Genomic DNA, 26247 nt, shown 5'->3' on the forward strand with positions numbered 1-26247 from the left:
CGACGACATCGTTATTGTCGTTGTGCATTTGCATAATTTGATTAGGTTCACGTACGCTGTGCAGCATGCAACATTGCAACGTGCATGTGCAGGAAGTAATATGATCTTGGAAAAAACGAGCAGCGAAACTTAACTCAAGAAGAAGGGGAACAAAGTGAAACAAAAGGTGCATGAAAGCACTGAATTCAATATTCTTTTCACTGCAGCTATAAAAGGCTGGTGAAACAACAGAGAAAAGGTTACACCCATCGAACGGGGTGTAACCGGGCGTTACATCTTTAGGTGATAGTTTCTTCTTCTTCTTCTTCCTTCACCGCGCCGTTACGTTCACTCGGTGAATATTAATTCCCTTATTTATTCGCTCGGAGTGAATCATTTTTCATCCACCGTAGTTAATCCCTTTCGGTGAAGACAGGGTGGCGGCCCCTGCAGTAACCGGGGTTGACTGGCAAGTGAGTTGACTTTTAATTAAACTTTGCTCTCCCTCCCCGGAGCTTTCTAACCGATTTTGACGTTGCAAAACGTACGCAAACGGGCGAGATGGATTAAATGTCCCGTCATTGGACGATAATTAAATGTCCTTTAAGATTCTGTTGCGGAAGTCTGATCCAAGGGAAAAACGCTTTAGATGTGACGCTTAATTAAACGTTTAAACATGAGTGAGTGTGTGGGTGTGTGTGTGTGAGAGAGAGAGAGAGAAAGAGAGAGAGAGAGAGAGAGAGAGAGAGAGAGAGAGAGGGGGGGGGGGAAGGCTGGAGGAATGTATGTGTCTTCAATCCCTTTATTTCCCATTTCTCCCGTGCTACTGTGGCAGCGATGAGTGTGAGGAAAACTCCAAATGGAACAACTTCGTTGACTCGATCCGCTCGAAGCTCACCGTGAAGCAGGTCGTCGATGGTGTGCGAGCCGGCGGCTCTCTATCGTTCGACTATTTGCTGCTCATCGTTACGGCTGAGTAAGTATACACCCCTAGCTGCTTGGTTCAGTGCATCTAGAACGGTTTCACCTCATCATCATCTAGCATATATAAACAACAACAAAAAAAGATAAGCACTTCCTCCACCAGACGAAGCGCGAGCAAATTTTTCTAAACGAAACACTTTGCATCACTTCATCAGGTCATTTCAGCAGTTGCTGGTTTATTCTTTTTTTTCGTATTTTGATTTTTCTCCTCTTTCCCTTTCCTCTATAGTTCGCTGGCCGCCCTCGGGCTGGTGGAAAATAATGCACCAAACATTGTGGCCGCGATGCTGGTCTCACCACTGATGGGGCCGGTCATGTCGATTACCTTCGGAACGATCATAGCGGACCGCGAGCTTGTGGTAAGTGGAGTGGTTGCCTGTCTAGGGGGATGGTTTGTGTGCTTCAAAACGCGATCGTGTGCTTCGCTTTGGCGCTCCCATCTCTATGCATAGCTCTGCTGCACGAGGAGATATTTCGATTTTTGAATAGCTTTAGAGTGTACACGGATATGCTTTTAGGTATGTGTTGATGGAACACGTAACGCTTCGCGATGGTTAAGCAAAAAGTAGGATGGAATAGAAATGTTTGGATAGAAAACCCCGTAAAAAAGTGCTTGCTTGTAGTAGAAATAGTAAGTTTTTTGTTAACAAAGTTGTAATAGTTTTTGCCGATGGAATACTGCTGACCAACTATAAATACACTTTCCCATAATGTTATAGGAAAAAAAAAATAATATGAAAACTCTTTCACAGTGTGGTTAGCAACATCATAAGAGTTAGTTTTTAGTAGCAACAAACATGCAAAGCACCATCCAGTAAACTTGTTTAAAAAGTCCAATAAATTTATCCATCGCTTAGCATTTTGAATACTACTCATTTCCAAAAACCTGCGCCATACAGAGGACAGAGAAGGAGCGAGGAATAAAAAAATAACAACTTTCTGATGCAAAAAGCCAGTGAAAACTCACAGATTTTCCATCGCCCACTAGAGCGGAATTCGCGCAACATAAAGTCAGGGCAAAAGCTCACTTTCATAAAGCCGACTTTTTGGTTACAAATAAAAAAAAAAACCTCTCTTCACACACACACGGAACTTCTCCAGCCCACCAAAAAGCAGATGGTGAACTGAGGGTATGGAACTAAAAAAAAACACACGAGCAAAACAAAAATGCTGCGGTTCTCAGGTGTGCTCAGTCGATGAAAATTTAAATTAAAACATTTTCATTCAAAGCGATGCGGTCGATGGGGAAGTGATCGGGGAGGGAACCGAAATGCAGGAAAGTTTCTCCACAGCCCACAGCGGTGTAAGGTTGAAAAGCAAAGTGGCAGAAAGGGAGTAGTTTAAAAATTAATTGCCTCGCGTTTTGAAAGTGTGAAAGTAGTCGTTGGTTTTGGAAGGGTAAGAGAGGACAAGCTTTGTGTTTTGCACACATCTGAGCGATTTTTTCCCCTCAACTCCATCCGCGTCCGATGGGATAATCAGTTGTGAATGTTGTGAAGTAGGGAAGGAATTTAATGCTGCTGGGAAGAATAATGCTCTCGTAGTTGTACGAAACATTTGAAGGAGTGTGAAATATTAGCGAGTGAGCAAGTAAGAGTTAATTTTCAACACCTTAAATAATTGCACGATTGTGTGGTGAAGTTGTTTTTGTATTCCGTTTATGTTGAAAAGCTTTTTGAAGTAAACACCAACACTATGATGTGCCACCTCATTTCGCCAATTCTACGGAACACGCTTTTTATTGTATCTTTTGCAATATTATGATAGGATTTGTTTTTGATTAGGTTATCATACATAATAATTATATTAATTATAATTAATTGTATGTAATTATAAAACAACTGAAACAATGGAACTTGAATGAGAGAAAACTGAACAAACCATAACAAAATGCTGGTTAAGACTCTCTAAAGCAGCTTTACATACAAATGGTTATTTTATTTCACATTTTTTAAATGTAGATTTGATACGGATTGAATAGAATCGATTAAATACCAATTTATGAAAAAAATGCTTTCATGTTTAAATATGAAAGTTTTGTTCAAACTGGAGGTACATGCTTATTATTTTTCTGACACTGGAAATGTTCTGTTAATAGCGATAAAATTTACTTCGTTTATAGAATTGCAGTAGCTAATAAAACACGAAGAAGCTAATAAAAAGCCAAGAAATTCAAGCACTTATTCACCGCAGGCTGCAAGTCTATCAACATAAATTAATAGGTGCAAGATAAATGAAAGATGTATAAAGATCGATACAAAAGTAAAATGGATTCTTTTTCCAAAAGGAAAATGGATGTTTTATATATTTTTGATCAAATTTTGGGATGGCACATTGAATTACATGCATCATCCCATATGTCATTAAATAAGCTGAATTTCATGAGTAAAACGTTATGAATTTATCCAATCGTTTAAGAAACTACCGTTTATCCATATTTTCATATTCTATCATATTTTGTATTTGTATTTTGTATTATTGTATTTGTATTTGTATTTGTATTTGTATTTGTATTTGTATTTATTGTATTTGTATTTGTATTATTTTGTAGCATGTATTTTAGCAGCAGCTAATCATAGTACAACGAGATATACATAACCATCACATCAATAACTATGAAGGGGAAAAATATGGCCACAATTATTTGTTAATGTTAATGAATTATGAGACTGAATATGGAAAAAAATTCTTATCGTCTTATTGACCAATCGCATCTTAAAAGTGACATCATAATTAACCAAACTTATTTTCATTGTCAGTAAAGTCTATAATAAAAGTTTAAGAGGTTTTTTAAACTTCGTACAATTCGACCTCATGTACCTCATATATTCTTATTCCAGTACTTCGATAAAAATAACGACTTATACGCTTATAAATTCCCGTTGCACATCCAGAAAAGTGTACCAAAAGGGCGACAGCAAATGGCACGAGAGTTGTGTTGCGATTTGGGTAAATTGAATGTCAAAAAAGCAAACAACACATTCATCACCCATTCCCGCACATCAAGAGCACTTCCGAAGGCTCCCCGAGTACCAGGTTCGACCAGTGATTAATTCCGTGTTTTTGCTTGCGCTCCCACCCATTCTGCAGCATTCTCTCGCACGCTATACGGTACTTTATACTACTATACGAGTGCTATACGAGGGCTCGGTCCTGCCCGGTTCGTACAAATTCCAGTAAAATATTTACATAACCGAACGTTGCACTGTACTGCCTGGTGCGCCCTTTGCTAATTGCTACCCAGAACGTGTCCACGGACCATTGGTGTTTCGATTTAAATGTTATCTTCTTTCCATTTCTTTCCCGGGGCCCTTCCGTTACATCACGGGCGCAGAAAGTTGGCTTCACAGCGCTCGCCCTCGGCATGTTCATCTCGATCCTGTTCGGATTCATTTTCGGGCTGATACTCGGTACGACGGAAATGCCGTGGGGGTTTGGCGATTTCCCAACGGAGGAAATGAAGGGCCGGTAAGTGAAGGTGTATTTTTGTGTATGAACGTTTGTTTCTCTTTTCCGCTTGCCTTCAACATTCGCACAATTGTGCGCTATCCGCGTATCACGTGTCGCGTTTGCCTGGAATCATGCATCAGCGTGATATGGGCAGCACAGCACAGATACGGGGAGAGCAGGCACAATGATAATGAATTACAAATTCATCGTTACTACGCTCCAGAACACACTCACCCAACAACCCTACGCCCGTAGCAAAGTTACTAACGATTAAGAGGAAACAAAAATGGCACGGCATAAATGTAATGAATGAAAGCAAGCGAAATGGTTGCTAAATATTCGAAAACAAGCAAACAGCACAAATCACAGAAATCATTTCACCGCTACTATCCGGTGGGTATTTTGAGATGAATTAATTAAAGCAAAATATAGCGCTCATGTATACACACAGACACACTTACACACAAAAAAGGAGCATTTTTAGTATTTTTTAACATTTTTTGCCAATATTCAAACCAGTACCTTAACGGCAACCCGGTTACCGGAAACCAAAACCCATCGGAAATGAGCTAGAGGAAAACAAGGAAGAGCGAACAGGAATGTGTGTATGTGCGTGTGTTACATTGTGCGAACACACCTAAATAGAAATATTCAAATCACAGCGCTTTCCCACCTGTGCCAAAGCCCTCTTCATCCGTTGGGGAATAGATCCTCCCGGCATCTCCCCTACCGCGTAATGTTTTGATGGTTTTTCTTTCCCTTCCAAAATCCCACTTCACAGAGTTTCTGCGCATTGGTTTGGTGGGTTTTGTTTCGTTTAGCAAATGGAAAATAAATACACACTCACACACACACACACACACACACACACACCGAGTACACTCTGATGATGTCGACGGGTTGCCTTTGGTGGGTTTGCTGAAAATGTGGCGATGAAATATCCTGTTTTTTTCATCGATTGAGGTTGTGTGCAGTTCGGTAGAAACGAGGTGGTAAATTAAATTAGAAACATGCGTGATTTCGATTGGATTAGAGCGTGTGAGTTTTTTTGTGTGTGTGTTGTTACGGCAAACTTTAATTGTAATTATTGTGCAACGATTAACACATTGATTGCGTGTGGTTTTAGTTAATTGATAATGTTGTTGTGGTTGAGATGTAACCCAGCAATTAGAGGGCAAACGACGTGATGTGGAAGCGATTAAATGGAACGATTTATTTCTGATTAAATAGTTTGATGTTTTGTATAAAGCAGATGAGATTGTTTTTTGCATGCAATATAAGTGAACTAAAACAATTTTGAAACGATTCGTGGAGAATTTTTTTTAAAATAATCAATTCACTTGGGCTGTTGTATCAAGATTATATTTCACTTAAAAACCTTACAAAAATAAAAAAAATAGTGTTAGCTTTAAAAAAAAGTTATTGTTGTTGTTATGTTATAAAAAATTATCTTAGTATGAAATACAGGTATTCCCCGATATACGCCATAATCAATGTACGCAATTTCGCTATACGCTATTTTCTACATTTGACAGATTGTACTAATCTGACAATCTGACACAAATGTAAAATAAATTTCCTTTTGGTCGAGTTTTAAAAAACATTTTTAAAGGTCTAAAATTGTCATCTTCAGTTTTATTGAGATCAAATAACTAATTTAGTGGCTAAAACCTTCCTACCACCTACCAAGCAAAATCATACGAACATTAGCTATAATTTGACTGAAAACCTCGAAATTCGACTTACGCTATTATTCGAGATTCGCTATTGCTATAGTCTTTGGTAACCAAATATTGAGGCCCTTCACGATTCTAGTCAATTTTTTGTATGGAGTTTGACTGTTGGAGGCTGAAATCATGTAAACACTCCATACAAAACTACACACAAAACTAGCCTGCAAATCTCAGTCTAGATTGTTCTAGCCTCAAAGCTAGAATTAGATTCGAGTACCTGCTCGAAAAATGACAAAACAAGGTGGTGTTTACATTTATCCCAAGGTGCTTTAAAGAGATCTGGTAATGGAATCCAGAATCAAAGTGTATGTAGTCCAGGTGGTATTTTTATAACCAAATTTGAATATCACTTTTTGACAGGATGGGACATTTTTGTTCTAACAAGGTTTCTGGAGGCTTGACGAATTCACAAAACACTCTTAAAATCTTCATTCAGAACAAGGTGTGTTTATTAAGGAGGTGAATTGTTAGCGCGTTTTCCGGGCGCCATCATTGAGTATTGTTATGTCAAATCGCATACAATTTTCTATACCCCCCTCTAGCCTTCCCCAATTTTAATACCGGAGCCCCCAGTATTGTTATGTCAAGTCGTGAAATGTCAATTTGCTCTGAAGCACTTCACCTCCTAATATCCATACACCTTGATTCAGAAGCAGAAGCGATAAAAATTAGGCTTCTAAATTCATACATCTTGGGATAAGCCCACCTGTATGTTGTACGCACTTAGATAGCTGCTTGAAAACTGCTATACAATGCAAACAGCCGACAGGCTGAAATTTCAGCCTACCAACTTAAAACAGAAAGGACCCCATTACCAACATTCTCAATGTGATGCTAGTTAAAATTTATTAATAGAATAAAATCACAAATTAATTAAGATTAAATAACCCAAAAATTTGTTTGTATCGGACTAAGGTAAAAATAATAAGAGAATTCAAAAAGAGATTAAACTAAGTGTATTTTTGATTTAATCAATTACAAAAAAGATTATTTTGATATGGTTAAGAATTTTGATTGTAATATGCTAAAACGTTTCCAATGCGTTTAAACATTTGCGTTGCTGCATCGCTATTTCAAATCGGTTCCTGATTTTCGTTGGAAGTTTTCGTTCTCATTTTACTTTACATTAACTGAACTGAAATTGGTTCATTGCGTTACTCCATAATCCATCGCAGTTTGCAATTATTTACAGGCAACGAGCACAATAAGAACTATTGAACCGTTTTCTTCATATTTTCCTTTCACCTCACCCCAGTGGCAACGCACGCTCCCTGTGGATGGGCATCCTTTGGGCGCTAACGTCCGGAAGCGGCGTAGCAGTGGCACTGCTCCAGGGGTCAGCCGGACCATTGATAGGTGTTGCAATTTCCGCTTCGCTGTTACCACCGGTCGTCAACTGTGTAAGTATGGACGCAATCAAACTGAACCCATTCTACCCGACTACCTAACACGTAACGGTACAGCACACTGGTCCAGAGAGTCCAGAGAGATGCAACAGTTTCAGCGCGCGCGCGCCCAATAATGATGCTCCATTTCCGTTACAAACATGTGTCGAAAGTACAATCGGCAAGGTACGGTCTCGGTAACATTTCCCCGCCACGCTACCGGCGAATCGAAGGCAATCGATTACACGAGTTTGCGAAAGGATCAAAAGCACCCTATGCCCGAAAGCATCGTCATACCGTCGTATGGGCCGTCCTATAAGCCCGTCCGTAGTGCATGACTACATTTCCACGAACGCGATCAGGGATTGGTTTTGCAATACATTTTGGTGTGACATTGACAGAGCATGCTGTGCTTTGCAGGGACCATTAGATGCATCCTGTCATTAGAGGTGAACAATGCCGAATTGCAACGTACGTTAAAACGTTCCTATACCCTGAAGCGGTACAATTGAATTGGAGAAGTTTTGCGATACCTATTGATAGCGCGAACTGAAATGGCATACGACAGGGGTGGTGAGTTCCCGCCTGAGGTGTTAATAGATTCATTAGGGATTATGAGATTTTATGAGCGACAATACCCGGCAGGCCCCGTGCCTTTGAAATGGGGCTACCTGCGATTGCTAGAATATTCCTGGAATTGAGCGTGGGAAGTGTTCGGGAACATTATTTTATGAGAAAAATGGCATACAAGAACGGGAATATATGAGCAGCTTGATGGCGTTTCGCGGTACTTAAAATGCAATAATTATCGGTATTTCAAATTCAGTGAACGAATATAATTGATTTTAAGTTTGCTAATAATAGTATTTTTAATGAATTTATTAGCTGACTGAATTTACCCACATATGCTACCGATGGTTAAAAGTCCGGTAAATAATTATAAGCACTGTAATTAAAATTCATTTGCTTCTAATTTGGTTGCTTTATAATATCCTCCTTTCAATAATAAACTCTTTCTAGAATATCTTTCGCCTTCCCGAGCCATTCTCTTAATTATCAGCATACGATAAAACCCATCTCCAACATTGGATCGATTGGCAAATATGAAATTCAAGGACATTTTCACCATTGCGATTTCACTATTGCTCTCAGAATGCTGTGGAAATTGTGGCAATTGCCAACATTTTAACTGAAACGATTCTCTTGTCCCCCCCCCCCCCCCACGCAGTGGGTGGTGTTAGTGGAAAGCATCCCTCGACGGAAGCAATTATACAAAAATCATTACAATAAACGGACGACGGAAAAATATTACGATTCTTTAGCACACCATTACCGGGGCCGCGCGTCCCCATCCAGCAGCACTTGGTCCACAATTATGGGCTTTGGTTCTTTAAATTGAACTAGCCAGCGAAATGAGACTGAGCCGGGGAAGCATCGCGCGTACCGAACGGAAATCGTTATCGGCCCAACACTTGGGGGGAGGAGGGCTCGAACGACCTTCACCAGCAAATAGGCTCAAGCAACGGCAACGATACGACTGGGCATTCTCCTCACCCATCCCGAAACAACCAAGCAAGCGCGCATTTGATTTTATTTTCCCGTTTTAATAGCCGTCCCACTTGGCGCTTTCCCCCCCCCCCCCCCCCCCCCAATTGTTGAGCAAAGTTTCAGCCGCTCGATGGCGGAATCCAACGATTTCCGCAAGAGGATGATCGTCATTTTTGCTGACGACCACTACCAGCAGCAGCATCATCATCATCATCGTCATCACCGACGCCTGCCGATTGGAGAGCAAATATTCTATTGAAATGCGGATGTGACATCAAATTGTGTCAGCTTTTGCTTTCGGTGCGTGCTGGATTGAAAACTTTCCACCAAACTTTGATGTACACCGCCCACCAACCCCTCTGACACCGGAAAGTGGCTGATAACGGCGCCGGAAGAAAGGGGTTTAAAAGGGACAGCTTTTACCAACCAGCTTCCTGAGTGATGATCCGCTGCTAAGCCCTCTGCTTGATACATCGCGAGCAGATTTCCCTATGCAAAAGGGTAGCTTTAGGCGTTTTACGATGCGTTCCCTGGAGCGTCCTTCAACACAAGGCCACGAGAGCACGAGACCACGGGTATGGTGTTTTAAGGGAACATTAATTTTACGACCATAGTTTTGTATCTTGCTCTCTTGACTTATGCTACACCTCGCTATCGTGCCCATTCCGCTGGCCGGAGATCGTAAAGTTTTATCGGCGTGTAAAGGCCGCCCCGTTTGGTTGGCGTGTGAGGATGTGTACGCTCTACTGAAAATTTGACAAGTTCCTGGGGGTGCTTCCTGTTTGCCGCTGTTGTTGTTGTTGCTGTTGGTGGTGGGGTTATTAGGTTGCAGCATTCCGAACAGTGACCTTTCAAAAACGACTAATGCTTGCGTGCCAATATGTGTGAAGCACAAGTATGTTCGGTCCTGTTTCGGTAACCGAGTGTGGAATGCTTACGGCATGTTAAGGGCAAGTAATTAAAAGGTATTGAACGATGTAATTTTTACTTGCCATTTGCTATTTCTATTGCTAGTAAGCAACAAATATTGTTGCATCCAGCAATAAAGCTCTTTCTATCGCGTAGTGAAAAAATGAAAGCTTCAGTTTTCTTATTGCAATTTAAACTGTATTAAAAAATCACTGAACTTGCTGCTCTTGGCGCGATGGAAGAAAGAGGTCGATTTACAAACCAGATATGGTCCATTCTTTAATTACGTTCAATAATGTTTTCTTTGTTGTCTATTTTAAATTATAATTAAAACAAAACACACACAAAAAACCGCTTTCCTCTCATACTTTCCCAAGGGGCTTTTCTGGGCACTGGCCTGCATCTGGCTGATTTACAAGGAGGAAGACATCAAGATGCCCCACCTGAAGGGTGAGCTGTACAGTGGCAACTCCAGCTACGAATTCATCTACACCAATTACATTCCCACGGAGTTTCTAATTAACGGCATCGTTTCCGGTCTGCTGACGGTGATCAACGTTATTTGCATCTTCATTACCGCCATCATCGTGCTGAAGATAAAGGAGGTGGCCGCACCGTACACCTCCAGCCCGGATCTGCGCCGGTAAGTACGCCCGGGTGGGTTGGAAACCCGATGGTAAAGACCACATTTTTAAGCTTTCAGCATTTCATTATTATTTATCCCGTGGTGGGGGTGTTACGGTCAACTGTCGTCCAGATCTGTTTTTGCTACTGCTGGATGGCAGTTAATTTAATGATTTCTTGCTTTTTGTTAATTTGAAGCTTCCTGTGGTGGTGTAATGTTCTTTGTTCTCGGTTTGATAAAACAAAATACCGATTTATATCGTTCCTTTTGGTTCAGCAACGATTTATTTGCTGTTTAAAGAGGCATCGACAGAGAGTGTTGTTTTTTTTAAATAAATAATGGCGAGCTTTAACTCCGGTGATCGTTTAAGTATAATTTATTTTATTTACACTTAATGTTTCGTTTTTTGCAATTAGAGAGTAAAAGAGAGATATTAAAATTCTGAAATTCAACTGATAATGAATTGCTATGAAAAGGCTCAAATGTCAGCTGAAAAATAGATTTTTTGAAAACATGTTTTGTACTATTGCATTTATTTTATTTAAAAAAAAGAATGAATATATAGTGTTATTTTATTTACATACAAAGAGATTATTAAAAATACTTTTAAAAAAATCCTCCACAATTTTGACTTAATGAATTAAAAGAAATAAAAACTGAACGAAATTCCTATCGGAAAAAAGGAAAAGGAAGTGCTAACGTGTTTCTATTGAAACACATTTGAAAAAACCTTTCGATTTGTCCACAATTTTGGCGACAATAGAAATAAAACGAGATTGCCAAATCGATTGAACTACTACGTATCAACATACAGCAACAGTAGTGTGCACCAGGTGCCACAGTCTATTGTTCAACGGTATAGAAGCTGCAGCTGTACGAGTTACGTGTTACTAGACACTGCCGGGAATGCAACTGCAACTATGCAACTTTGAAAGGGCGTAGTGAAAAAGAATGAGAGACGGGAAGGAAAAAGGGCCCCACAATCAACCGTCGATGAGATGAAAAACTAATGGGTGTAAAATAATTGGCTCCGGCCGGCTGCGTGACTGGTGGTAGCTACAGTCATTTAGCGCACGTTGCACAACATGCACGGAGCAAAAAAGAAACCCTTTTTTCAATCCCAATCATCACTGCAATGGATACGCTGGTGTAGCCAAAGAGGATACAGTGCAACTGTGGCTCCTTCTGCAGACTAGATAACGGTTTTTTACCGGTCTGCTCTGCGCTTTGCATTCAGTCGCTTGTGTATGGTCATTGCTTTCGCTTTTCGCAAAAATTGAATATTGTAAAATTACCCCGAGGGAAGGTGTTTCACAATTCGCTCCTTTCGTTTCCTGCAATGCACATTTTGCCTGTTACATCTCTTTTTTTATTACTCATTTTTAATTGATGATTCAGTTTGAAATGTTCCGGAATTCTATTTACCATTTCGCTGATAGTTTTGACGCGCAGCTATTCGCCCTTTGGGCGATGAAAATGAATTGCTCAAAAAGGTTTGTTCATTGTTGCCAATTACACAAACCTACTATCCTACACTGTCCGAGAGCAATGCAACTTTAAGAAGTGTTCGAACCATTCACTTTGGGTAATAAAAAGTTGTGCACAAACCCTGCACTGTGTTTTTTTTACAAACAACGGTTGAAAAATAATTTTCATTTGTTTTTACGACGATAATCGCATGTACGCCACGCTGTTCAAGGTAGGAAAAACGTGCGATGCGTAGCAAAAAGAGAACCACTGCTGTAGGGGGAAGCTTTACCGGGTGGAGATTATGGTGCAAAATCAACACAAAAGTAGCTTTTAGTCTCTTTAGTCAGTTGTTTTTTTGTTGTAGTGGAAAAACATGGATTTCTGCTGAGGATTTACCATGAGATGGGAAATCATAACAGACCGAGCATTTATGAATGTGTTCATATTATTCGCCTTCTGTTTAGGGTTGACCAACAGTGCCAGTCGCTTAGTGGAAAGCGATGAAGTCAGTAAACCCGCCTCGACAGTCTGTGGAAAGTGAGAGAGTGTGTCCGTGTGTGTCCGATGTTGTTTTAAGCGCCGTGTTTTGTGGTGAAATGTTTGCGATGAAAATTAATGCACAGACTGGGGGTTTGCTTTTTTGTTTCGAAATGGTTATATACTTTTTACGCAAGGTGTAGTTTAAGTGTATTACAAAAAAACTCGATGTTCAAATAAGTGGTATATGCAAAATGAATGGTTTTATAGTTGTTTTGTGGTTTGTTTTGGCGATTACCAGCTTTGGTTAGTTTTGATTTGATATGGTTTCATGTTTATACTATTTTTAATCTTTTTAATACCTGAGTATCTATTTTGCCACCTTTTTTGTATGATTACAGTTAAAACAAAACCAAACAAAAAAACATAAATATGCGCATGGTTTTAATTTCTGCCATGAATTGGAACAAGAAAATTTTACGGATTTTTTAAAAAAATTACAACAATTTGCATGAAACATGATCGCCCAGTACTTCATATAAAACCATGAGCCAAATAGTCGTAAAGATTACAAGGTATAATATTAAATGAATATTTTCTCTAACACAGAATGACATTTCTATATTCAAAACTGAACTGTCGCTAACAATATGTGTTGTCAAAACATTAAAAATAATATACAAATAGCAGAAAAATATAAATCCTGTTCAAAAGCTACTTGGTATGCGAAAAAACTGAACTATTGCAGTTGTTCTCTAATAAAAGAGAAATTTTCATAATAAATGCAAAAAAAAAGAAATGTATTAAGAGCGAATTGCGACTATCTGGGAGAAACATGATAGATGCTATAAATATTTTTAAACTTTAAGTAAGGCAACAGAGCCGGTCTCGTGGTACAGTCGTCATCTCGTACAACTTAAAAACATGTAGGTCATGGTTTCAAGCCTCAAATAGACTATGCCCCTATACGTAGGACTGACTATCCTGATATGGGGGGAAAACAATAAGTCACTGAAAGCCAAGTGGTACAGACAGGCCTTGGCAGAATTGACCGGTTGTTGAGCCAAAAGAAGATGAAGAAGAAGAAGAAGAAAAAGAAGAAAAAGAAGAAGAAGAATAAGAAGAATAAGAAGAAGAATAAGAAGAAAGAAACACATAAAGTGTCTGCTAACAGCGGTTAAACCACCGTTTCCGTTAGCTAGAGTTCATCGATTACGGTCCCGATTATTCCCACAAAGCACGGAAAATACATGCTCCGTTAGGACCTGCTGCAAAGAAAAAAGATGCAAAGATCGCTAATACAACACACCAGAAGGCAAAATTAGGCACTTATTCACATATAATATTGCCAAATAAAACGCCTTGCCCATTTATCACCTCTGAGTGTAAGAGTGTACTTGTGAAAGTGAAACCGATTAGCACGAGTACCACTTTCTCCGACCATAACAAAAGAAGCTGAAAAGGCACAAATGCTGCCCCAAATTGCGTGTGCCTACGTCTTCTCGCTTGAAATCAACCCGCTCCAAAGAATGGAGCACGAAACGTACAGAGCAGATTGGGATTTTTTTTGTGGGTTTTACTGATTCCCAAAACAGTTCCCACCTTTTCGGTGTCGCTCGTGCGCGGAAAATCTTTATAATCAACTAGATTAGAACTTATCATGCCCGGCCCCGGACAGTCGGAGTAGATTGTTGAAGATAGGAAAACCGTGCTCTACTTTTCTACCCGGACCCCCGCAAAAGCTGTGCGACGAAAGCAACATGGAAATGAGCCTCCGCTACGCTTCATGGCACTAAAGGGCGGAAGGTAGCGTAATACGGTTTGACATGTTTATGGAACCCTTGGCCGTGGATGTTCAGGACTACTGGTGCAAGTGCTGGATGTGCCAGTACCAGTGGATCAGATACTGTCACACCGGTTCGCGAGTAATGGGCTCGAAATGAAACGATGCTCAAAATTAGACAAGCTTCCCTTTTGCTCGGTGTGGCCTTCAACAAGCTTACCATTCTGGTGTCAGTCAGGTCGTTACTAGCAGGCATCTTACACCCAGAGCTTTTCCTTTTCTTTCCTCTTATCTTGCGCTGCATTGCTTTAAGAGTGCAAAGTTCAACCCCCGCGAAGAGGTTGGTCGTGTTGTTTACGTCCGACAAACGCTATACCCTCTCTCTCTCTCTCACACATACACCGTCATCAGTTAACGAAACCGTTCCGTTGGTAAATTCATTGTTTTCCATTGGTTAACCACTGCCAAACCTGGATGAAAGGAAATTGGAAAAAAAACACCAAAACCAGGCGCAGCTTTCTGAGGGAGATCACACAGCACAATCTTACGGCCACACACCGTGCCAACGTGCTTACGCTAAACTTTAATATTTATGATTGTTTCTTCCCACTTGCTCGGTTGCAAGATGGTAGAGAACATATTTTTTGGTGAATGAGTGCGTTTGAATAAATTTCCCTAACCACCACCGGTAACGCTGCCGCTACCGTGGACGGTATAAACCAAGCCGCCATTTTACAACAGCTTTTTCCCCGTGGGAGAGTAGAAGTGCGTAAATTTACATAAATAAATGTCAATTTTTCGGGACCAAAGGTGGCTTTTGCGTGTGTCCGCCTTCGCGTGAACGATAAATTGAATGGAGCAGAACAGGTTGCACAACAAACCGGAAACAGCTTGTCGGTACTGTTCGCCGCCCACGGGCTGATCTTTGAGCTACCGGGGATTGGTTAGCGAGTAAGGAAAAGTAAGCACGGAAATTGATCAGTAATTGGTAGTAAGCTCAACCGCAAAAGAGAAGGCACAATAAAAAAAAAACAAACATAAAGAAACTTTCATACTTGACGTTTCATTAAACACTTTTATAATTAAAGCGTTCGTTTGTCAGAAGTTGATGAAGAGTCACATTTTGTTGACTGTTTCGAAAAAAATAAATGTATGCGAAACAGTTCGGAAAGTAGGGAAACCATTATGTTCTATTTTGTCAAATTACACCACAAATTCTTAAATTTTTTTTTTTTCAACGACATTTTGCCATGTCGACATTTTAATTACAGATTCTGGGAGACGGATATTCGCACGGCACGTACAGCAAATCGCACCACCATTCGCCGAAATCGTGGAGGTGAAGCGGATGTGATGTCAGCGTAAGTATTCCACGTATTCTCATGTGTCTTTTTTTAAAACGCAAATTGTTAATTAAAAACAACGAGCATCAAATTTGACCCATGTTTTACGATTTTATCGTTTCCATCGAAAATTACCACCCTTTTGACAAACATCAAACATTGCGCTAGAGCAATATGATAAGTTTGCAAACAATTTACTGCGTAATGATCTTTTCATGTTTACACCGTATGCCGATTCAAAGTTACACTCATTCCCCACGCCCACTTGGTAAAATTGTTTCGAAAGGCGAACAATCACTCACAAACGCTTTGCTGGCGGTCTAGCTTGATGGAAAGCTTCTCTCGGAAGCCCAGAAGACGGGACGGTCGGAGGCAAGTGGCGCAAAGTGCTCGAAAAGCGATAAAAAAGTTACAACAGCTCGAGGAGTCATATTTGAAAAGTTAATAAATATTTGCAATCGCTTGCTGCCGTTTCACGAGTGCGCGATTCCACTTTTCCTGTGACTGCCTGCCTATGGCACAGGAAACCACTTACTTTTCCCCGCGTTCGTAAGCGGTGAGAAACAGTATGGCGTGGTGGTCAATGCATCTACGCCATCTCGGGAGATATCGTAACGTAAAAGATAGCAAACTGAAACGAAGGGGCAGAGTGTGTTTCACTCGTTGAAAGTTATTTGTCGGGTCGATTTTCACCAAACTCTTCAACAGCCCCACTCCATTTGGCTCCTTCAGACCCCTGTGGTTCCTATCTGTGAGGATTTCCGGGTTTTGCACATTTTCCCGTTAAGAGTTGGCGCTTTTTTCTGCTTCTTCTTTTCTCCATTGTCTTTCCCTTGCTTTTCTTGCCAACAGATACGCCGAGCTGGAAAATGACCCAAAGGCACGGAATCTGGAGAATGCACTCGAGCAAGCCCTGAAGGAAGCCGTCGACGATGACACCTATCGAAAGGTCAAGCGGATGAGCTATTCCAGCAATGCAGCCGGCGAGGTAAGTCCACTCCACTGTCAGTTCCATTTTTTCGTAGTACACGAGTTGCCCCGTCCTGGGCCGGCCCAGGAGAGTGAAATTAAGCGACCAAGCAGCAGTACGAGGCTTAGCTAGCCGTCGTCCCCAGTTTCGGAACCGACCCGACATACACACACACAGGTGCGGATTCGTTGGAGATAAATTCCAAAGTTTTACCGGTGTGGAGGGATTTGCGCTGGCTCTGGTACCGATACTGTGCTTTGGACAGCTGTGTCGTTTGAACGCTCGGTGAAGAATGTGTTGGGTCCGTGACCTGTAACCGATACCGGCGGATCGGTACAGGGAACGGATGCTTGAGACCTGTGAGAGCGAATTTGGCTTTGCTGCAGTGGAACGATTTATCGCCGTCCCAGACAAGGGGACTGATTTTTCTCCCGTACCGAAGGTGGTAATGCTGGTATCGATGAACTAACCTTCAAGGAAGAGCCGGTTTGTAGGGTATGACTTATGGCAGGGAAGAATCGGTGATTAACGAAAAGGCATCCGAACCGTACGACGCCTCCAGTCTGGGAGGTGTTTTGATAGACGGGGTACGCCAAAGTGGGTGCCAGCGCCATAAGCTATTTTGCTTAAGATATTCGCAAACTTTCCTATGATTAATATTCAAGTGGTTGGCAATTTTTCAACGAGAGGAATGAAAATGTTAATGTTTGAAATTGTATTGATATAACAAAAAATATAATATCTTTTAGTAAATATATTCAATACATTGCCGTTGGGTTACAGATTATTATAACATGGCTAATACTACAATATACGTGTAGCAATTATGCTTACAAAATTTTGAAATATGCAGCAAGCTTGCCAAAATCCGTCACTTCAATCCAAATCGGCTATAAACGCCTAAAGGTATGCAATAATGTTGACATAAGTACTGTATTAATGATTAACACTTTGACTGGCAGATCATTTTTGTTTATGTTTCCCTGGTGGCCAAGCACTTTTTGTTTACATATTTGATATCTATCATATACGATAGCCATGAGCCCCAGGAAAGTGTAATTGAATATAATAAAACTAAAAAATGATGAAAATGATGATTTTTAATACATTTTAGTTGATTTATTGTCGTGTTTTCATTGTTTTGCTTTTTTTTATCATTGAATCGGCAAAACAACAGTTAAATGTTATTCATAGATTTGATATAGACAAGTTGCTTAATTGAAAATGGATCATGTAAACAACGTATACTGACATTTAGATAATATTTTAAATAGTAGCTGCTGTTTATCATACGTTTTGAAAACTCACATTATGACTAAAATTTATGTGGCTACACTATATTGATCGACGAAAATGTTTTTTGCATTTATATTGTCGATGGTATTAATGATTTTTTATATAAAAATTAAAATAACAAAAATTAGCAAAAACCGTATACATTACGAAATTATTTATAGTGTTGTTAATCTTTTTGCAAAATTATATGACAATACGCTCAATCTGTTACAAGATATTAAGATTTGAAGTCAGTTATCCCTGTTATATAGGTTATACAGGGTGTTCAATAAGTTCGAATACACTTTCAGAATGTGTTTAAAAAATAAATAAACAAGATAGACCTATTCAAGTCAATTCCTATGGATGCTTTGTTTATTGAGAACGTTCATGACATATTAGCGGGAAGCGCACTCCCTTTGTTTTGAATTACGAGCTTAAGACGCTTCTTAAGCACGCGGCACGCACCTGGTCCATTGGTCCCAGCTCTCGTCCCAGAACTTGTCAAAAATATTCTTAAATTGCTCAATAGTGAACTTTATGTTCGCTCTGCTTAGCCAACATGTATTACCATACATAAAAGTCCAGTGGCTTGAGATCGGCGAAGCTGGGAGCCCACTACGTTTTATCGCAAAACCAGTCAAATTACCTCGACACCACGCTTGGACGATATATTCGCCGTGTGAGCCGGTGCACCGTGCTGTTGATCCTTCCCGTTCATTACGCTGGGGCCTGAAGTGCTGGGGTCTTGTAGTACGCAGCAGTGATTTTCACGTTTTTTTCTATGAATATCAGTGGGAGCTTCTCGCGCTTTAAGCTAAATAGAGAACCCCCCCCCCCGCCCTCTCATGCCAAGCAACAAGATATATTTCAAGTAGCTTGTAAAGTTAATAATGCTACTTCACATTCGCCGCTTACACACACACATCGCTGGAAGCGAACAAATGAAAACATGCTTCACATATCTCATACAAAACAATCCTGCCCGCCCTACGAGTGGGATGGCAAATTCTATTATTCTGCAATCAAGTCGGTGCAGAGATCGTTGGCATCGCCGCACCGCACCGAACGAACAACAACAATCTTCTGCTCCCACTTTCCCAAAGGAGAAACCGCTTCCGAAGGTGATTCTGGCTGGCTGTAGCCCTCTAATGATACTGCCTCGGGAGGATGTAAGCTCAAGAAGGGGGCGAAAAATGGGCAAAACCCATCGAGCTTCACCCTATACTCAGTGTGCTCCGGGTGTAGTGCACTGCACACCACACGGGCCCAAAAACGGTTGCGGCACTTGTTATGCAGATTTGCTCGGGCAGAAGTGTTGTGCTGGCGGCTGTCGAGCTTCTAAGCCCGTGAACCGATTGGCAGGGAAATATCCTCGTGCACACAGCCGCATGGCCGCAGCTGCTGTACAAATGATCGACCATCAGACTCCATACACACACACGACGTAACAGGGGGAACCTTTCTTCGCACTTCGTCCGTGATTTATGTCCGCACTAGGGCCGCGCGGACAATTGCTAGCACGCGAAACGACGGACGGTTCATGTTTAGCTTCGTTTGTCATTTTTCATGCTTTTCACTCTCAAACTGATAAATGTTGATTTTGGCTTTTCCTTCCTTCCACGCTGACGGCGGCAATGGTGGTTGTGGCCGCACCGGTTTACGGCCGTAGCCTCGCATTTTGTTTGTCTGTCGTGTTTGCTTTGCCTGTGTTGCACTATAGAGTGGATTGTTACTTACGGGTGGTAGCATACGTCAGGGAGCACACGCCAGCATGCACAATCCGTCCCGAAACGTGTGCATCGTTGGACGGTCGGACCGAGAGCGCGTTGCAGCCGTTGTTGTTGGCGAATCTGCTCCGGGGTGAAGAAAACATCAACCCCGTTTGCATCAAGTGGTGTTGCCATTGACTTTTATTTTTACCCTTCTGAGCGTAGCATGGGCAGAGCGAAAGTGTAAGCATCCAGTAGAAAATTGTTGAAAAGGTTGAAAATTAAGATGTGTGTATGTGGAAGTGTGTTGCACCAGTCGGTTTGGAGGGTTTTGTTGGCAGACCAAAAAGGTGAAAAGGGAAGAGTGGTTTCAACAGCGTATGTGTACTGTTTAGTTTCGCCAAAGGATCTTTATGTTGGGTGTGGTATTTTGACTAGGTTTTTTTTGTTGCAGTTCATAACAACGATGTGGAGAAGTTTCAATGTAAAGCATAAATAAACTCGCAACGTGGTACACGAATGGTATGGCATAGCGTAGCACCAAGGAATATTGCATACGTTCTTGCAAGAAAAAAAAGAGACCGTAATAAATACTAATGATATGGGTATCACATGCCCGAGAAATGAAGCAAACGCATCAAATGTAGCGTAGAACAGATGCGATGGTTGAAAAATTTAGTACATACATCATTAAGTTTGTAGAAAACTAGTACACTTGGAGGTAGACACATATTTAACCATCCTCAAGTTTCTTTCCGCGAGAATATCCCGTTTTACTCCGCTCAAAACTAGCCAAGTCCATGTGCCTCGTTAGCGGTACCTTAATACTACGGCTACTTTCATGTACTGCTTTCCCCAGGCAAGCTTTATTTTTTATATTTTTTTGATCTTGTGTATGTCTGCAACCACAAGAGAACGGCTTCGAGGGAATTCTTCCTAGTTAACATTTCATATTTCCGCCAGTGGCTGTCAAGTCGTTATTATGCTTTTCCCATTACATTCGCCGTCGAGGAAGATCTGCTAAGCTTTCGGCAAGTGTACAGCAGGGGCTTTAGCTCCGTACATTCCCAGGCATTTGTGTCGCTTGTCTGGGAATAATAATGAGGCTAAGCAACGAAGTAACGCTTTGTTTTTGTCTCCACACACGTGTTTTTTTTTGTTCTCTTGCTTCTTTCAGCTGTAACGGCAAAGCGACGTTTTCTGTATACGTTTGCGCTGCAGACTAGTTCCGCAAAGGCGCCAGGGTTTTTTGTTTTGTTAATGCGACACTTGCCAACGTGTTTTTTTGTACGGCACAAAAATACATTCGGAACACAGTACACAGTAACATTCGGGGACCTTAAATGTCTTGCACGTAGAAAAATCTGACACTTAGATGAAGGCTTCTTTTTCCTTTCTAACGACCAAATATTACTGAAGGCTTACGTACGAAACAATATGTGACAGCTGCCATGGTTGATGTTGGGCGCGAGATCGGTGCAGGAATAATTTACACGTCTCCGCAAAGCTTTGTGGAAATGTCTTCCGGTTCGTATCTGTTTTGATGGGTTTATGAGCGTTTATTTTCCCCGTTAAAGTTTATTTTGTGTTGGAGCTTGTACAACGTAAAATGATAAAAATATCGTAGTTTATGTAGCGTTTTCATCTTTTTTGGTTCATTCGGTAATGCCTTTTTCATAAGGATCTGTAGAGATTACTGTCAGCTGTACTAACTGTCAACCAATAAGCATTGAAATGACGCAACGAAATAAACACACAAAAATTCCAATTCCGAGAAAAATCCAGATAACAAAAATTAGTAAATCAAAAATTCGTGCAGTGAACGTGTGGCGAGTTTAAATGGCACACTTTTCATTTCATCTTTTCAGAAATACTGACGATTTTTTTTGTTCTTTTAAATGAATGTTACATTTGGCGACATGTAAGTTGGCGCCATGAAGCATACGCGTACATGGTCACAATCTGACAGGCGCAGATTTTATCCCGTGCGTCTGTAACAGTTCGTGGGTCACATCTGGGGAAATGGAGGATCTCACAGGAGGGATGCTTAAAAACCCCTTACACACACACAGCTTGACGCTTGACGTGTGCAGTAAACTCGTATCTCGAGCTCGTATCGTCGAAATCAACAATATGCGATACACATAAAAACACACACACAAATTTCGCTAAAAGCCCACTTTCTGTTGTGCCCGAGATTTTGCCGATTGTCTTTTGTGGCAGACGCACATGGTTTTGGACGGATTCGTGGGCCGCGATGTACAAACGCGAAATGTTGACAGTGGTGGAGCATGAATTTGAAAAGTTGGACAGGCTTCGTGTCACGTGTACGCGCGTGTGAAGGACGAACGCACGTCAAGCACAACACACACACATGTAGGTGCCGCGCTTATCAAGCGACGGTGACGAATGATGCATTTTAATGTGGTGCCGTAGTTGAACTTCCCAGTGTTGGGTATTAGTTTACACAATCACGTCTCTAAGCCGACTTTGTTTAGCACGTGCTAGTCAAAAAGTGATAATTTGTTAAACAATCCTACTACTGGTCGGAGTTGTTTCAGTTAGCAGCACGGTTGCAAACATGTGCTTCTTTTACATTTCTTTTGTAGAGGTGTTGGTTTGCACAGTCTGCGCCAAAGCTACGGTTTGGTTTGAGATTAAAACAAATTTAATGTTCTAAACGCCGAAACATATGCAATTTATTTGCCACATTCCATGTTTTAGGAGCCTTGTAGACTTGTTTTAAAATAGCGTAGCCTACTGCATAGTCAAAAACGCTAATTAAACGCCTAAATATATGCAACTCACACAACACTGAAGTATTGTTGGGAGTCAAACAAGACTAACGAGCTTATTGAATTGTGACACGATTGCTATGCATCTTCGGAAGGACCATTTACATTCCAATTAGCCATTGCAATGTTGTAATTGCTCACTCTTTTTTATCGCTAATTAGTCATATTTCGCATCCCGCTGGAAATCAATAGTGTGAAATTTCAACCAGTGCCCACACGCATTTCGCATCTTGCATCCCGTTTTTGCACCCCCCTTTCGTAACTAATTTATCACTTGTGTGAGGGTATTGATAGAGTTTAAATTACGAAAGACATTATGATCACGCTTAACTGATTCCCGATCCCCCAAACCCACCTAAAATAGATCAAATTTGCAAGCTTCGTAGCAGATACATTTAATGTTCTTCTATCGCCAATGTATGAGGGTACGATACGGTTTCGTTTGATTGAACCTCGGACCTATCCCCTCGTGTCCATACCTCTTGTATTAACAAGACTAATTAAGCCGAGCTTGAGTAAAAATTTAATTAGCTTTCAATCCATCGCCGAACATCGAGCACCGCTTTTTCATCGATGGGGAGGTAAAAGGCGCACACACACACACACCAACGGACATTCAAAAACACTGTTGGGACAGTGCCGGTACACCCGCACAAACGAAGGGGTGGAAAATTTGTCATCGCACGTGTATCTTGCTCTGCCTGGTGGTAGTATTGAAACTATCATTAACCTGGTGCCCGAATGTGTGTGTTTTGTTGATTAGAGCTGTACGGGGAAATCGTTGAAAGCGCTTGGTTTTGGTGTGGCGATGATACGTTCCGCTCATCGTGTTTGAATTGGAATTAATTGCAGTCGGTGTACCGCTGACCGACCACACATTTGACTTCCACCATCGCACGGCACACCAGGGTAGGGGTGCAACGATGCCAACCTCGTCATCTCATCAATAATATTAAATAAAACGATACCGAAAACTGAAAGCGATAGTAATTAAAACAAGGACAAATGAGAATCTCAAAGCAGGTAGATGACCTCACTCATGACGTATTCCATTTGACCCGTTGGTTCACTTATTGGATACTGGATACCACATTAGTCTAATTTTAAAGTCTGAAAAGTGTTACATTAAACCGATATGGAGTTAGTTAGCCTTTCCCAAAAAGTTGATGCACTACCATCTTCCTCCTTTCTTCGCATCATCCATCCAGCTTACTAATTGCAAACATTATTTCCAGATTGCCGAACGCCTTTTTGGGCACGGTTCCGCTTCCGGGACGTCAGGAGTACCGAACAATGGAGGTCAAATTGGAAATCCTATGGCAACCGGGATAGGCTCCAGCACGAAGACGACAGCCGATTTAAAGCTACTCGAGAAACTCGTTACCTCGCTGCTGGAAACGCAAGGCAGCGCTACCACCGGGGACGGCCGTACCGATGGACTACATCGAAGCGGTTCCGTACTCGGGCGCTTCCGTCCAATGTCGCGTTCGTTCCGCTCGACAGGCTCGCTGAGAAGATGCAACAACGACAGCACGGGCGCTTCTTCCGGTGCGACCGGCGGGCAGGGTGGTGGAGTACCCGGTGGCGAGGGAACGATGCCAACTATTCAGGAATCTGGCACCGACCGTAACAGCCGTCGAAACTCGTGGAACGACCGGGCTGGGGTAAATGTGCGTCGGGTACTGAACTCCATCGCTAATGCGCCACACCGGTTCAGCCAGTCGTTGAGTGGTGGTGGTGGTGGGCCACTTCAGGATAACGACGAGGAACGCAGTAATTTGACGCAGAACATTCTTTGACGGGGTCGCGACAAAGTTAATAAGGATAATGGTATCCCCGGATGGGAATGCTTTTGGGCAGCCTATCAGATTTAGCTTGACAGACAGCATAGTGTTTCCTGCGTAGAGTTTATAAATCGAGGAAAATAGCCACAGTAATACGTAATATATGTGGTAAAAATATGAATTTGAAGTATAAAAAAATATAATATAGAAAGGTAATGAAATTATTAAACTATTCAAATATACAATATGAGACGGACATTTGTAGAGCCACAGCACCTTTTGTAATATTACCTTCCACAATAATAGAACCAAACAGCTAAAGCAATAATTAAAATATGCCACCTTATTCCGTAGAGAACATGTTGCCCTGTGTTGACAAACAGTTTTTCAATAAATAATACGCGAGAAAATAAATGATAACGTTGCATGCCAACAAGAAACCGTTGTTCTATTTAATGAGAACCCCGTACCTGTTGGCAACATATTACGTTCCCTACTACACCTAGATACGGCATCTCGTCCCAATCCTCATACCCTGTTTACGCCCGAAGTTATGCAACTTACCTGTTTTTCCAGAACCGTCACCGTATTTTCATTCAGCTGATGTTCGCCGTTGTCGTTTAGCTCAAAGTGCGATGCGTTCGCTAACCGTACCGTCATCTCGTATTTGGCTCTTCCGCGACCTACAAATAATACGCATAAAAAATATAAAGAAAGGTTCATTAACAAACTTTTACATTTTTTAACAGAATTGTCGTCAGAAGATGGGCGTATCTGATGTTAAGCTACTAATTTGAGAATTGTGTAGAATTGTAGAATTGTGTGTTGTGTAACAAAACGTTTGAATAAAAAAATAAACTTACAACAAAAAGCAAACTAAAAAGATGTTTTATCTTCCTATTCCTAGTAGTACCCTAGTGCGATTATTAAAAGCAGCCAGCAAAATCCCACCAATGGTTAATAATGGGATAATCTTAAAGTTGATCCTTTTCTAGAGCTATTTAGCTCTTCTTACACACTATAATCTTAATAATTTTCCTCCTCATCCTCGATGGTATTTTGCATTCTCATCGCTGCTGCTGTTGCCATTACGCTACCATTTTATGCCTTATCTAAGTTGTACTTTCATCAAACCCGTAATCTTTTTTCAGCGCGCTAAAAACAGGACGAAGGAAATGGAGCTAAAGGGAAAGTTGTATAATTTTACTCCCTGCCTTTTTCCTCTTTCCACTGCGCGTAGGATGCCGTAGAGTTAGCTGTCTAGAGCTAACTAACTAGAGCCATGAAGCCACGAACTTTTGCTGACGATGCCATCCTTCCTTATCAGTGTGTCAGAGTAGTGTGCCCGCTCGCCCAGCAGGGAGCGTAAAAGAAAACACTCATAATGAAGTTTGGCGTACCGGGTGGTTCCCTGAAACCGATTAGGCTGCTGATAATCGGCCTATTAAACTAATGCATAATTTACGCTTATGTCACCCCCGAGCTTCCACACCACTGCACGCCCGGCCCCGCAACGATAATGAAGTGTTGCGGAACCGGCATGCCGTAGTTTTTCGCACAAATCTAATCCATTGGTGTGGCTTATGCCACTTTTCCACCCATTTCCACCCAGTTGCGTCCGTTTAGCTTCTTCTGCATTATGTATGCAAAAGTGAAAAGCTGCTGGATCATTAGAGTATGGGAGCAACAAAAAAAGGAGGGAAATCTATAAAGAAGGAAATAGCGATGGGAATGGTTTTGTTGCTTTTTCGCCCAAAGTTGGGTTAAATATTCATGCTCTGGAAGGGTAAAAGTGAAAGTGTGGGAAAAGGGGGAACGTGACAATGCAGGGAAGCCATTAATCATGCTCACTGTTTGCTTATTTCCAACAGCACAAACGGCAGAGTTCAAACGGCACTATCGGATCGAATGTCAGCGATTATGCAAATGTTTATCATAGGTTTAATGAGGCGAAATCATATCATCATAGGCGAGTTTAAACGGTCCCAGCGGTGGTGATGCAGCACCAGCTCTTTTTTTAATTAC

General features: G+C 41.3%; 2 protein-coding genes across 3 annotated transcripts in view; one reads left to right on the top strand and one right to left on the bottom strand.

Moving 5' to 3' along the window:
- The window catches only part of LOC1279207 (uncharacterized), a 35621-nt gene extending 10959 nt beyond the window's left edge, over nt 1-24662 (top strand). Inside the window, exons 6-13 of the mRNA XM_061655324.1 lie at nt 815-955; nt 1193-1322; nt 4298-4431; nt 7402-7546; nt 10366-10631; nt 15615-15704; nt 16539-16674; nt 23674-24662. Of these exons, the coding sequence (XP_061511308.1) occupies nt 815-955; nt 1193-1322; nt 4298-4431; nt 7402-7546; nt 10366-10631; nt 15615-15704; nt 16539-16674; nt 23674-24237 (1606 nt within the window). The 3' untranslated portion in view covers nt 24238-24662. The remainder of the gene's footprint in view (nt 1-814; nt 956-1192; nt 1323-4297; nt 4432-7401; nt 7547-10365; nt 10632-15614; nt 15705-16538; nt 16675-23673) is intronic.
- Nucleotides 1-26247, bottom strand: part of LOC3292069 (uncharacterized) — a 202709-nt gene that overhangs the window by 86465 nt on the left and 89997 nt on the right. For both annotated transcript variants that reach the window (XM_061655321.1, XM_061655320.1), the window contains exon 6: nt 24787-24905. In XM_061655321.1, coding sequence (XP_061511305.1) covers nt 24787-24905 — 119 coding nt within the window. The remainder of the gene's footprint in view (nt 1-24786; nt 24906-26247) is intronic.

Source organism: Anopheles gambiae, chromosome 3, assembly GCF_943734735.2.
Source record: "Anopheles gambiae chromosome 3, idAnoGambNW_F1_1, whole genome shotgun sequence".
In the NCBI taxonomy this organism is placed as follows: Eukaryota; Metazoa; Arthropoda; class Insecta; order Diptera; family Culicidae; genus Anopheles; species Anopheles gambiae.